The sequence below is a fragment of the Panulirus ornatus genome, chromosome 15 (assembly GCF_036320965.1).
Source record: "Panulirus ornatus isolate Po-2019 chromosome 15, ASM3632096v1, whole genome shotgun sequence".
Classification (NCBI taxonomy): domain Eukaryota; kingdom Metazoa; phylum Arthropoda; class Malacostraca; order Decapoda; family Palinuridae; genus Panulirus; species Panulirus ornatus.
Window position 1 is genome coordinate 7,296,309 of NC_092238.1, and position 15,107 is coordinate 7,311,415.

Genomic DNA, 15,107 nt, shown 5'->3' on the forward strand with positions numbered 1-15,107 from the left:
AGGGTGAAGGAATGCACAAAGCATCAGATTGGGGAAGAGCAGTGTGGTTTCAGAAGTGGTAGAGGATGTGTGGATCAGGTGTTTGCATTGAAGAATGTATGTTAGAAATACTTAGAAAAGCAAATGGATTTGTATGTAGCATTTATGGATCTGGAGAAGGCATATGATAGAGTTGATAGAGATGCTCTGAGGAAGGTATTAAGAATATATGGTGTGGGAGGCAAGTTGTTAGAAGCAGTGAAAAGTTTCTATCGAGGATGTAAGGCATGTGTACGTGTAGGAAGAGAGGAAAGTGATTGGTTCTCAGTGAATGTAGGTTTGCGGCAGGAGTGTGTGATGTCTCCATGGTTGTTTAATTTGTTTATAGATGGGGTTGTTAGGGAGGTGAATGCAAGAGTTTTGGAAAGAGGGGCAAGTATGCAGTCTGTTGGGGATGAGAGAGCTTGGGAAGTGAGTCAGTTGTTGTTCGCTGATGATACAGCGCTGGTGGCTGATTCATGTGAGAAACTGCAGAAGCTGGTGACTGAGTTTGGTAGTGTGTGAAAGAAGAAAATTAAGAGTAAATGTGAATAAGAGCAAGGTTATTAGGTACAGTAGGGTTGAGGGTCAAGTCAATTGGGATGTAAGTTTGAATGGAGAAAAACTGGAGGAAGTAAAGTGTTTTAGATATCTGGGAGTGGATTTGGCAGCAGATGGAATCATGGAAGCGGAAGTGAATCATAGGGTGGGGGAGGGGGTGAAAATTCTGGGAGCCTTGAAGAATGTGTGGAAGTCGAGAACATTATCTCGAAAGCAAAAATGGGTATGTTTGAAGGAATAGTGGTTCCAACAATGTTGTATGGTTGCGAGGCGTGGGCTATGGATAGAGTTGTGCGGAGGAGGGTGGATGTGCTGGAAATGAGATGTTTGAGGACAATATGTGGTGTGAGGTGGTTTGATTGAGTAAGTAATGTAAGGGTAAGAGAGATGTGTGGAAATAAAAAGAGTGTGGTTGAGAGAGCAGAAGAGGGTGTTTTGAAATGGTTTGGTCACATGGAGAGAATGAGTGAGGAAAGATTGACCAAGAGGATTTATGTGTCAGAGGTGGATGGAACGAGAAGTGGGAGACCAAATTGGAGGTGGAAAGATGGAGTGAAAAAGATTTTGAGTGATCGGGGTCTGAACATGCAGGAGGGTGAAAGGCGTGCAAGGAATAGAGTGAATTGGAACGATGTGGTATACTGGGGTCGACGTGCTGTCAATGGATTGAACCAGGGCATGTGAAGCATCTGGGGTAAACCATGAAAAGTTCTGTGGGGCCTGGATATGGAAAGGGATCTGTGGTTTCGGTGCATTATTACATGACAGCTAGAGACTGAGTGTGAACGAATGGGGCCTTTGTTGTCTTTTCCTAGCGCTACCTCGCACACATGAGGGGGAGGGGGTTGTTTTTCCATGTGTGGTGGGGTGGCAATGGGAATAAATAAAGGCAGACAGTATGAATTATGTACATGTGTATATATGTATTTACATGTGTATGTGGGTGGGTTGGGCCATTCTTTCGTCTGTTTCCTTGCACTACCTCGCTAACGCAGGAGACAGCGACAAAGCAAAAATAAATATATATATGTGTGTGTGTGTGTGTGTGTTATTAACATAAATGAGAGGAAGAACCAGTCCATAAAGTGGTTCCTTTGACACATTAATTTTTAAATCTAACCATTTTGAGACAACCATTAACCATTACTCTTTTTTTTTACAAATACTCAAACATTTTTCTAACTACCAAAGCACAACTTCAGGTGGCTTGACTTTCACTAATAAGCTTCGATGCAGAATCTTACCAAACGCTTCCAGAAAATTTGCACAGATGACTTCCACTGCTTTCCTCTCATAAGACAGGTTGATTAATGAATCAGATTCATCAGACAAAAGATTTCATTGAACACTATGCAGACAATCATTTGCTGAGAGGTGATCTTGTATATGATTTACAATGTCTCAAATGATAGTATCTAAAAATTCAACAGCTGCAAATGATAAGCTACTTGGACAATAATTTCTGGGCAGGGACTTATTATCTTTTTCTGAATAGCAGTGTTGCGTTAACAAACTTTGATTTTGTGTAACCTGAAGCAGATGAAACTGAAGAGCTTATCCTTCTCATTTTTTGATACTTTCAGTCCTCAGATGAAACTTAAATGGACTGCCTTTTTTATTTACTTTCATCTCACTTAGTGCTGATAGTATATCTTCAACTTCTATGTCAGTATTTTTTAGAATGTTATTCTCTCATAGCAATGCACCTGATTGCAGGATATGAGTTGTCTTCGATGGTAAATACAAACACAAAAAAATCCAACATCTTTACAATGGCTTCACTGACTTGAACCATGTTACCATTTTCTGTAACAAATGTTGATGCAGTAACTCTTTTCTGTCTAACACACCTATAAAACTCCTTAGGGTTTCTTTTGCTATTTTCAGCAGTGTTAGCTTTATGCTGATGGTAACTATGATATACAAGTCTCTTGGATTTTCTATGCAAATTTACATAAATACTCAATAATTCACATGTTTCACATAAAAATAATATGCTTTTATCTCACAAAAATTCCTCTAAACTCTGAAAGTATCAATTTCCTATGTCTCTTTAAGCAAGGTAAATAAATGATGTCAAAAGAAGGAAACATATTTTCATGACCCCGGAGAAATGAGGAATACTGGAAAGTAGTATCAGCAGGAGTACAAACATCCTAATAGAGAAAAATCCTAATAGATAAAAAATCAAGTTTCAAAGTAATTGAAAGGGAGAGAATGATATAAAGTAAAGGAGAAAACAATAATGACTCAAACAGAAAGACTAATTTGTATTCATGATTGTGATGATGAGGATAAATATCACAGAACTGGAGGAGCAACGGAAGGTAAGTGAAAACCTGCATACGATAGTGTATAAAACTGTCGGTTCCATAATGTCTTAACTATTTATCTACCTAATATCATTAACTCCATTCCTAGTTCTTATGGGGTGGGTTAACCTCTAAAATTGCTTACATCTTCACCTTATGGCATGTGCTAAAGTGAAACATAAACCTCCAAACAAATGTAAGCACTTACTATTTCACTCTGCATACACAGTTGATTTGCTAGGTAAGACCAATACCTCTACACACCATTTCCATACACAAAGGCCTTCGACTGCATCAAATCCTTATCATTTTTTCTAAAACTTTGTATCTAGACTGCAATAAGGTATGTGACACTGTCATCACATAGGAGACTGATTAAGAAGCTGGATCACCAAGCAGGAATAAGGGAAGAAACTCCTATTATGGATAGATTATGTTACTGAGATGATCACAAAGAAATGTGTTAAAGGAATCTTTTCCAAATCAGTTGAGGATATGGTTCTGAGAGAATTATTGCCCTTGATCCATCTTAATGAACTTGCCTGAAGGTATGGAACCCTACATGAATATGTCTGCAGATGATGCAGTCATGAGGGAAGTGATAAGAGAGAAGGATTGCCTCAGCTTACAAGGGGACTAAAACAGACTCCAGAGTCAGTCTAAAACATAGCTGATGGAATTTAACCTAAGCAAATGTAAGTCAATGATGATGTAACAAAGCAAAAGACAGCCTATTTGTGATGCAGCATGGTCTAGCTTGGACTGGGGACCTACAAGCAGCCAGCTCTTGAGAGCAAAAACCAAAGGAATACTTATAGATGAGGGAAAGTGAACCAACAATGTGATGTAGGGCAAGTAGGTAAAATTTTCAAGTTAGCCTGGGAGATTTTATAAGGCTGACTGCTTTCAACTCAACTCTGTCATGTAAGGATGCAGAGCTAGAACCACCCCAGATACAAAGGCGGTACTCTATACAAGGACGGACCAATCCTTTGTATAAATGGAGCAACTGTTCGGAAGTACAGAAATTTCAACTTCTAAACAGGGCTCCAATTTCTTAAGAGGGAGACACCTATTTCCATAATAACAGAAATACATAGGAGTAAAGGCACTGTACATATATACAAGGTTAAGAGATGGGGCAAAATAAGGATAAAACTCCCCATAACACACAATAGTATTCACACACACAGACACAAGCACACACAATGAAAATATACCAGCAAAACTAATGATGAACCTAAGTACAATAAAAATCCAGAAGGACTGGCTCACAATATGGTTGCCAGGACATTTCAAGCTGTCAAAATTTCTGAATATAAAGGTTGCATCACTAACCTTTCTGACAACATATCAAAAAATAGCTAAAATGAAGTATAGTACACGCATAACTCTTTTGGGTTACAACATTGGATAATACATTCACCTTCTACAAAGCCATCAATCTATCTCTATATCTTATGCCTCATTGTTCCTAGGTACTTAACCTGGGGCTTGGCCATAGCAGAAAATTTAACTGGTTCCCAATCCAAACAAAACTTCCTTGCCAGCTCTTGCCCCCTACATTTTCCTAGGTTCTGTCCAAAATACTCCCTTACTTTATACTCCAAGGATGAAGGCTCTCTTCACCTTACCCTCTTTCCTTATATCTCACCACTAAATATTTCCTTTCCCAATCTACCATCATGTATCTTATCGACATGACCACACCAACTCTTGGCATTTCTTTTAAACTATCTATGACACCATTTGACATCCATCACCTCCTATAAACCTCAACATTACTTACTTTACCTCATTTGCTGACACCACAAACACTTCTTACATCGCTCCTTTCAGTAGCATGTAAACTAGAAATGTCTACTCCATTCAATGTCAATGTTTCACAACTGTTGATTAGTGCTAGGAGAAGTCTACTGTTCTTTCATCCTTTTTTGACATTTATATAATATCTTTTCATTTCATTATTGTCCCTAAGGCTTCAATCACCTTCTTGATCACAGCAGCTCTCTCCTTTATTTCTCCTATTAAGCTGTATTTGCACAGTAATAAGCCAAACTATTTAAATTTTCCACACTACTGTAAGAGCTCACCAACCATCCTAAACCTGTACTTCAGCTCAAAGTTTTCATTTCATTTCCACAGCAGTACATAGTCTAGCACTTCACTCTTTCCCCATTCAAAAAGCATCACTTACTCTTGGTTGCATTCACCTATAACTTCTTTACACACCTTCACTATCTTCTCTTTCTTTCATTTAAGAAAACTGAACTCTCTGTGATTAAACTAACCAAAAATGAGCAGGCGTTTCTATACAAGTTAGACTTTGTTCACTCACCTCCCATTCTTGCTTTCAACTTCCCTGCCATCCAGTCCATATATAAACTGAAACGCTAAGGTGACACCCCACAGCTAGACCATGTAATACTCAACAAGCTGCTATGTCACATAATTACAGTGTAGCCACTGGCAACTCAAGGGAATTACAGTGTAGCCACTGGCAACTCAAGGGTGGTTTGCTCTGATATCTGTTTCTTTCCCTACACCTTAAAGCTTTGGAACTCTCATGTCCTACCCAATAACTATAACCTGGAACTTTTTAAAGACAAGTTTTTCAATTTCTCTAGAATTCATAATCACTTTTCCTTGTCTCTTCTTTATTCCTTTCATTAACCTTTTCATATTTCAATTAAGGCCCAGCACTGAAGTCTCCCAAGATAAAAAAAAAAAAAGCTCAGGCTCACTCCCATACATATCTTAAAACTTCTGATCACCCTACTATCCACTTACATGCATGTCTTACTATTTCTGTAGAATGAATTTGTTGCATCTAGCAACCTTCCAATTACACCCTGACTTTCAGTACCTCCCACTACACATTCCAATAAACTTATTATATGCTTTTTGCAGGTCACTGAATGCTACATACAAGAGGTTATATACATATTTTTTTATTATCATACTTTGTTGCTGTCTCCTGCGTTAGTGAGGTAGCACAAAGAAACAGATGAAAGAATGGCCCAACCCACCCACATACACATGTATATACATACACACCTGCACACGCACATATACATACCTATGCATTTCAACGTATACATACATATACATATATACATAAGTTGAAAAGGATCACAATTTTGCACGTGATCAAGATATTCCTATGAATATATATTTCTCTCTTGTGTCTTCCCTGATGATGTGATTATCACACGAAAGTGCACTTGGGAACTTATCGCGTTTCATTTTCCCCGTGGACTCATAGGAATATACATATGTACATATTCATACTTGCTGCCTTCATCCATTCCCGTCGCCAACCCGCCACACATGAAATAACAACCCCCTCCCCCCTGCGAGCATTAGGTAGTGCTAGAAAAAGACAACAAAGGCCACATTCTTTCACACTCATCTCTAGCTGTCATGTGTAATGCACCAAAACCACAGCTCCCTTTCCACATCCAGGCCCCACAAGACTTTCCATGGTTTACCTCAGACACTTAACATGCCCTGGTTCAATCCATTGACAGCACGTCGACCCCGGTAAACCACATCGTTCCAATTCACTCTATTCCTTGCACACTTTTCACCCTCCTGTATGTTCAGGCCCCAATCATTCAAAATCTTTTTCACTCCATCCTTCCACCTCCAATTTGGTCTCCCACTTCTCATCGTTCCCTCCATCTCTGGCACACATATCCTCTTTGTCAATCTTTCCTCACTCATTCTCTCCAAGTGACCAAATAATTTCAATACACCCTCTTCTGCTCTCTCAACCACACCCTTTTTTATTACCACACATCTCTCTTACCCTTTCACTACTTACTCGATCAAACCAGCTCACACCACATGCTATCCTGAAACATTTAATTTTCAACACATCCACCCTCCTCCGCACAACCCCATGTATAGCCCACATCTCTCAACCATACAGCATGGTTGGAACCACTATTCCTTCAAACATACCCATTTTTGCTTTCCGAGATAACGTCCTCACTTTCCACACATTCTTCAACGCTCTCAGAACCTTCGCCCCCTCCCCCACCCTCTGACTCACTTCCGCTTCCATGGTTCCATCCGCTGCTAAATCCACTCTCAGATATCTAAAACACTTCACTTCCTCCAGTTTTTCTCCAATCAAGCTTACATCCAAATTAACTTGTCCCTTAACCATACTGAACCTAATAACCTTGCTCTTATTCACATTTACTCTCAGCTTTCTTCTTTCACACACTTTACCAAACTCAGTCACCAACTTCTGCAGTTTCTCACCTGAATCAGCCAACAGTGCTGTATCATCAGCGAACAACAACTGATTCACTTCCCAAGCCCTCTCATCCACGACAGACTGCAAACTTGCCCCTCTCTCCAAAACTCTCGCATTCACCTCCCTAACCACCCCATCCATAAACAAATTAAACAGCCATGGAGACGTCATGCACCCCTGCCACAAACCGACATTCACTGTCTTCTGACAATATCTTCAAAAAGATAATCTGATCTACACATCTACCTTTTCTAAAACTGCCTTGCCCTTTTCTTATCCTGTGGTCTCTTGGCTCCCTTCTCCTACATGACTCCAAGTACACTCAATTAGGTGATTCACCTATAAATTAGTTTTTACTTGTATCTTTTTCATTTATTTCAGTGCCCCTGTCCATTCATCTTGAACACTCCCACTTTTCCAAGAACACACACATATTGATTCTGCTATCACATCACCTTCCTTCTTCAACAGTTCTTTTCTTATATACTCCAGGAAGCTTTCCCCATTTTGAAATGACAAAAAATTTTGTCCTTACGTACACTCTTGGAATTTTCCCTCCCTCTCACTCCTATCTCGTGCTTGATATCATTCCTAAACTCCCATCCTTCTGCAAGTATTTCCATTCTAGTTTGCCAATTTACATGCAACAAGGTAGTTCAAGGTCAAGACAAAGAACAGCTTCATCTGTTCACATTCACTCTCTAGTTGTTATGTATAATGCACCAAAACTTGAGCCTTCTACCCTTAGCCAAGCCCCAAAGACCTTTCCATGGTTTCCCTATACTACTTCATAGGCCTTGGTTTGACCCAATGACAGCACCCCCTCCCGGATATCACATCATTCCAATTCACTCTATCCCTTGAATGCTTTCCACACTCCAGGATGCACAGGCCCCAAACTCTCAAAGCACTTTCACTCCATCCTTCTGTCTCTTATCCCACAAACTTCGTACAGGAAAATTAAGCCATACATATCAAAGGCCTCAAACTCTCAAAGCACTTTCACTCCATCCTTCCGTCTCTTATCCCACAAACTTCTTACAGGAAAATTAAGCCATACATATATAAAATAATGCTTACCTGGTATCTAATGGCTGCACTGAGAGATTCATCTTCAAAATTCATTTCATCATCTACTGTCTCATCATCGCTATCATACAGTTTATGTGCTTTCTTCATGTATTGCAGAGGCTCTTCCTTTTCCTTTTTCTTTCTGGATTTTTTCCTGGGTGGATCTCTGTCACCAAGAAGATTGCTTGGGCAAGAGTAGCTTAAATGCCCACCTTCTCCACACTCATAACACCTAAAAACAACCCATGCAAATTCATCTGTAATTATCTTGTAGGACAGTGATTCAAACAATAAATTTTGTGTATCTCTAGCATTAACAGTAAAAAGTTTGTCAATGAGACTGTACCCCTTTTCATCTACTGACAATAACTCTTACCGGTGGTGACATTTTGCTCGGAGTATATCTCTCAAACACATACTTCACAGGAAAAACACCTGATCCACACTCTCTTGAAACCACATTGTTCTCCAGTCTCTCAATCATGAGTCCCCCATGAAATGTATCAGATATAATACAAACTTATACCTCTGTAGTTTTAAACATTCACTTTTGTCATCCCTTACCTTTACACATTGGCACTATACAAGCTTTCCACCATTCCTCTGGTACCTTACCATGAGCCATACATACACTAAAAATCCTAATTAACCAATAAATCACCAGTCTCCCATAAAACGTAGGAGATATAATACAAACTTATACCTCTGTACTTTTGAACATTCACTTTTGTCATCCTTTGCTTTTACATAATGGCACAATACAGGTATTCCACCATTCCTCTGGTACCTTATCCCATCTACTTTTGCCATACTTTATCTTGTGCAAGGCTTCCATGGTGCATTTTCTTTTCACCAAGTGACATTTCATCACTTACTCACTTTGCATACTTCCACATCCAAAACAACCCATATCTGTCAGCCTCTCATGGAATACATTTAACAACCCTTCAAAATACTCACTCCACCTCCTTTCCACCACATTTCTGCCTGTTACCACTTCCCCATTTGCCCCCCCTTCACTGATGTTTCTATTTCTTCTCTTGGATTTCTTACAGTATTAACCTCTTTTCAAAAAAACATTTTCTCACTTTCCCTAAAGTATGCCAATACTTGCTCACCCCATCTCTAGTTTGCCCTCCTTTTCAGCTCCTGAAACTTCCTGTTGACTTCCTGCCATTCTACCTTATATATCTCCTAACTACCTGCACTTCTATGCAAATTATGGCCATGCAACTCTCTTTTCTCTCTCACTAGCAACTTAGCCTACATTTACTTCTTTCTCAACTGTCCACTTCCTATCTTCTGCATGCCACACACTTCTCTTGCACATGTAAGCAGTGCTTCCCAAAATAACTCCTATTACTCATCCACTCCCCTATTTTCATTTACCCTCACCATTTGTCATTCTTATCCCTGGGGATAGGGGAGAAAGAATACTTCCCACGTATTCCCTGCGTGTCGTAGAAGGCGACTAAAAGGGGAGGGAGCGGGGGGCTGGAAATCCTCCCCTCTCGTTTTTTTTTTAATTTTCCAAAAGAGGGAACAGAGAATTGTGCCAGGTGAGGGTATTCCCTCAAAGGCCCAGTCCTCTGTTCTTAACGCTACCTCGCTAATGCGGGAAATGGCGAATAGTTTGAAAGAAAAAAGAAAAAAAATTTGTCATTCTATACTCCATCTCACCTGGTATCTCTTCTCACAAGCCTCTTTTCCAAGCTCATTCACTTTCATGACTCTTCCCACTCATATCATTTCCCCTATTTCTAAAGCCTTTACAAACCTTCACCCTTGCCTCTAGCAGGCACTGATCAGACATTCCACTAGCTGTCCCTGTCAGCACACTCACATCCATGAGCTTCTATGCATGACCATCAATTAGTACACAATCGAAAAATGCCTGCCATGCATACTTATCAATGTCCCACATTTTAAAACAGGTAATCCCAATCACCAGTCCTCTTCCAGCACACATTTCCACTTGCTATTCACCATCTGAATTCACATTACTGGATACCCAATACCTCCTAATTATAGCCTCAACTGTCACAATACCTACTCTAGAATTCAAATCAACCTTTACCAATAATTAATCCCTTGCATCAAAAGAGGAGTGAATGTTGGGGTGAAGAAGGTGGTGAGAGTAAGTGAGCTTGGGAAGGAGACCTGTGTGGGGAAATACCAGGAGAGACTGTGTACAGAATGGAAAAAGGTGAGAACAATGGAAGTAAGGGGAGTGGGGGAGGAATGGGATGTATTTAGGGAATCAGTGATGGATTGCGCAAAAGATGCTTGTGGCATGAGAAGAGTGGGAGGTGGGCTGTTTAGAAAGGGTAGTGAGTGGTGGGATGAAGAAGTAAGAGTATTAGTGAAAGAGAAGAGAGAGGCATTTGGACGATTTTTGCAGGGAAAAAATGCAATTGAGTGGGAGAAGTATAAAAGAGACAGGAGGTCAAGAGAAAGGTGCAAGAGGTGAAAAAAAGGGCAAATGAGAGTTGGGGTGAGAGACTATCAGTAAATTTTAGGGAGAATAAAAAGATGTTCTGGAAGGAGGTAAATAGGGTGCGTAAGACAAGGGAGCAAATGGGAACTTCAGTGAAGGGCGTAAATGGGGAGGTGATAACAAGTAGTGGTGATGTGAGAAGGAGATGGAATGAGTATTTTGAAGGTTTGTTGAATGTGTCTGATGACAGAGTGGCAGATATAGGGTGTTTTGGTCGAGGTGGTGTGCAAAGTGAGAGGGTTAGGGAAAATGATTTGGTAAACAGAGAAGAGGTAGTAAAAGCTTTGCGAAAGATGAAAGCCGGCAAGGCAGCAGGTTTGGATGGTATCGCAGTGGAATTTATTAAAAAAGGGGGTGACTGTATTGTTGACTGGTTGGTAAGGTTATTTAATGTATGTATGACTCATGGTGAGGTGCCTGAGGATTGGCGGAATGCGTGCATAGTGCCATTGTACAAAGGCAAAGGGGATAAGAGTGAGTGCTCAAATTACAGAGGTATAAGTTTGTTGAGTATTCCTGGTAAATTATATGGGAGGGTATTGATTGAGAGGGTGAAGGCATGTACAGAGCATCAGATTGGGGAAGAGCAGTGCGGTTTCAGAAGTGGTAGAGGATGTGTGGATCAGGTGTTTGCTTTGAAGAATGTATGTGAGAAATACTTAGAAAAGCAAATGGATTTGTATGTAGCATTTATGGATCTGGAGAAGGCATATGATAGAGTTGATAAAGATGCTCTGTGGAAGGTATTAAGAATATATGGTGTGGGAGGCAAGTTGTTAGAAGCAGTGAAAAGTTTTTATCGAGGATGTAAGGCATGTGTACGTGTAGGAAGAGAGGAAAGTGATTGGTTCTCAGTGAATGTAGGTTTGCGGCAGGGATGTGTGATGTCTCCATGGTTGTTTAATTTGTTTATGGATGGGGTTGTTAGGGAGGTAAATGCAAGAGTCCTGGAAAGAGGGGCAAGTATGAAGTCTGTTGGGGATGAGAGAGCTTGGGAAGTGAGTCAGTTGTTGTTCGCTGATGATACAGCGCTGGTGGCTGATTCATGTGAGAAACTGCAGAAGCTGGTGACTGAGTTTGGTAAAGTGTGTGGAAGAAGAAAGTTAAGAGTAAATGTGAATAAGAGCAAGGTTATTAGGTACAGTAGGGTTGAGGGTCAAGTCAATTGGGAGGTGAGTTTGAATGGAGAAAAACTGGAGGAAGTGAAGTGTTTTAGATATCTGGGAGTGGATCTGGCAGCGGATGGAACCATGGAAGCGGAAGTGGATCATAGGGTGGGGGAGGGGGCGAAAATTTTGGGAGCCTTGAAAAATGTGTGGAAGTCGAGAACATTATCTCGGAAAGCAAAAATGGGTATGTTTGAGGGAATGGTGGTTCCAACAATGTTGTATGGTTGCGAGGCGTGGGCTATGGATAGAGTTGTGCGCAGGAGGATGGATGTGCTGGAAATGAGATGTTTGAGGACAATGTGTGGTGTGAGGTGGTTTGATCGAGTAAGTAACGTAAGGGTAAGAGAGATGTGTGGAAATAAAAAGAGCGTGGTTGAGAGAGCAGAAGAGGGTGTTTTGAAATGGTTTGGGCACATGGAGAGAATGAGTGAGGAAAGATTGACCAAGAGGATATATGTGTCGGAGGTGGAGGGAACGAGGAGAAGAGGGAGACCAAATTGGAGGTGGAAAGATGGAGTGAAAAAGATTTTGTGTGATCGGGGCCTGAACATGCAGGAGGGTGAAAGGAGGGCAAGGAATAGAGTGAATTGGAGCGATGTGGTATACAGGGGTTGACGTGCTGTCAGTGGATTGAATCAAGGCATGTGAAGCGTCTGGGGTAAACCATGGAAAGCTGTGTAGGTATGTATATTTGCGTGTGTGGACGTGTGTATGTACATGTGTATGGGGGGGGGTTGGGCCATTTCTTTCGTCTGTTTCCTTGCGCTACCTCGCAAACGCGGGAGACAGCGACAAATTATAAAAAAAAAAAAAAAAAAAAAGAAAAAAAAAAAAAAAAAAAAATCAAAACTGCTGGCACACTCACTCAGCTCTTACCCAAACATTCACTCTCTTCTTTAGTTCTAGTTTCCAAGAGCATAAGCACTAATAATCACCCACCTCTCATAATCAGCTTTCATTTTTACCCACATCAGTCTGGGGCTCACTTCCTTACACTCTTTCACACTATCCTACAACTCCTTCAGCAGCAGTGTTACCCTTTTCTTAGCTCTCTCCCTAACAATAATCCCGACCTTACCCTAAGTTGCCACATGTTGAGGTATATGTGTCATATGTCAATAAAATGAATGCATCATAATTCTGAAATCTCCGAATGTCTGAGGTCCAAAACATTGCATGTCAAAATGTTGCAAATCGAAGTGCTGCTGTGTTCCCTTTCATCTGCTGATACACTGTTTCCCATTGTAAATCTATTTCTACATCCACAATCTTTTTGTCTTCTTTCCCATTCAATAAAATAAAGACTGAAGTCACCTTAACAAACTAATGTTTGCAAAATTTTTTGTCTATATTGACCAAAAATGTACACTGTTACAGACATAACAAATGTAAAAAGGCAATCTAAAGCTAGAAGCAGCCATGTATTTTCACCAAAAAGAAATTAGGGCTTGTAAGATTGATCATCAAAGGGCAGGTTTTTATTTGTTTAGTGGGTAATATGAACTTGATTCTCAGCAACAGATTAATACATTCATATATCACAAAATGTAATGCCACATTCATACAGTTAAGAACATGTTGATTTGTTCCATATTAACATGTATAATTCATCCTATACAAATTCTTCAAGATCTGCTAATCCAGATATTTCATAAAACTAATTAATCATCTCAAGTAAAATTACAATGTTGAACTAGTGGCAATAGAGAGTATATAAAATCCTATTGATTATCCTATCTAAAAGACTTACCGAGACTTATCAGGATATTCTCGTCTTCTAATAAACTCTGCTGCACGTCCATTGTCCCGAGCAATGCTAGCCTTCAAAGTACGACCAAACATTTTGCAGCCATCTGTGCCCCTCACGCAAGCTTGAGCTTCATCCCGAGTTAAATATAACATAAAGGCTACTCCGCGGCTTTTCCGAGTCTTTCGGTCACGGAGAATTGTTACTCTGTAATATATGATTAATCCAGATTTAAGCAACAAAATAAAACAGAACAATAAAGCATTCTGTCATTTATGATGTTTTTTTAGTGTAATGATAAGGCATGAGCACAAACTTTTATGATTTGCAACTACCCTAAATCTTTTCAAACTGAATTCACATCTTTAATGGTTCATCCCAAACAGAATTCGGCCTAATTCAGAGCTACAACATGAATATCACATTAGCAGAAAATACTAAAAATGTACCTGTACAATCAAGAAAAGCTTTTCATCTTATATCTACTAAATCTTCCAAATCCAATGCCAGCAGAATTTTTATCATTAGATTTTTCAGTAATAATTTTAAAATTTAATAATTTTAAAAGCCTCGTCAGTATGACTGATGGCTGTCACATCCATACACCTGCTGGGCGGCGGAAGACGATTGGTGTCCAGATCTGCATTGCACCATCAAGGTGTGGTCTCACTAGTCAGAGCGACGAAGCTCGTGTGAACCAGCAGGAAGGACACGCCGTGGGTCGGGTGGAGCACCACCTCCACCGAGGAAAGCAACCAGCAAGATATTGTCCGGTGACGCCAGCTGGATCTACAACTCCAGCCCATCCTCAACTACTGGGCTGCAACTCCAGCAAGGACATGGTCACACCCATCGACAACGGTAACCTCCAGAAGACCGATTTCGACGATGAAGGCCTGCACTGTGGCTGAGAGATTGACTTGAGGAGGCAGAAGTGATATTGTGACAGTGATTGTGTCAGCGTCGCGTCGCCTCGCCGCAGTGTATCGAGACAGACTTCCCCAGAACTTTTAAAGGGGAAGTAAATGTTTATAGTTGTGTTAATGGAGTGATAGTTTTCATGCATGATGTTTTTGACAAGAAAATAGTGAAGTTGGAAAAAAATGTAGCTTAGACATTGAAGCTTATTGACACAGTGGTGAAATTGATGAGAACTGCTATTGACGTTTGTGTGAATAAATTGTACATTTCCTTTTCCATAGCCAGAGGTTGAACCATTATGTGACATTCATTTTTTTTCATTCATTTCAAGCTAAAAGTTTGTTTTCTAAATTGTTTCTTACATTTTTCATATGTATATATATGTATGTGTGTGTGTGTGTGTGTATGTGCATATGTGTGTGTGTGTGTGTGTGTGTGTATATGTATATATATATGTATATTATCCCTGGGGATAGGGGTGAAAGAATACTTCCCACGTATTCCTCGCGTGTCGTAGAAAGCGACTAGAGGGGACGGGAGCGGG

At 40.3% G+C, this 15,107-nt stretch overlaps 1 protein-coding gene across 2 annotated transcripts in view; it reads right to left on the reverse strand.

Annotated features, from left to right (window-relative positions):
• Positions 1-15,107, reverse strand: part of LOC139753718 (zinc finger CCHC-type and RNA-binding motif-containing protein 1-like) — a 95,501-nt gene that overhangs the window by 63,887 nt on the left and 16,507 nt on the right. For both annotated transcript variants that reach the window (XM_071670453.1, XM_071670455.1), the window contains exons 3-4: positions 13,646-13,849; positions 8,239-8,461 (exon numbers count right to left, since the gene is read on the reverse strand). In XM_071670453.1, coding sequence (XP_071526554.1) covers positions 8,239-8,461; positions 13,646-13,849 — 427 coding nt within the window. The remainder of the gene's footprint in view (positions 1-8,238; positions 8,462-13,645; positions 13,850-15,107) is intronic.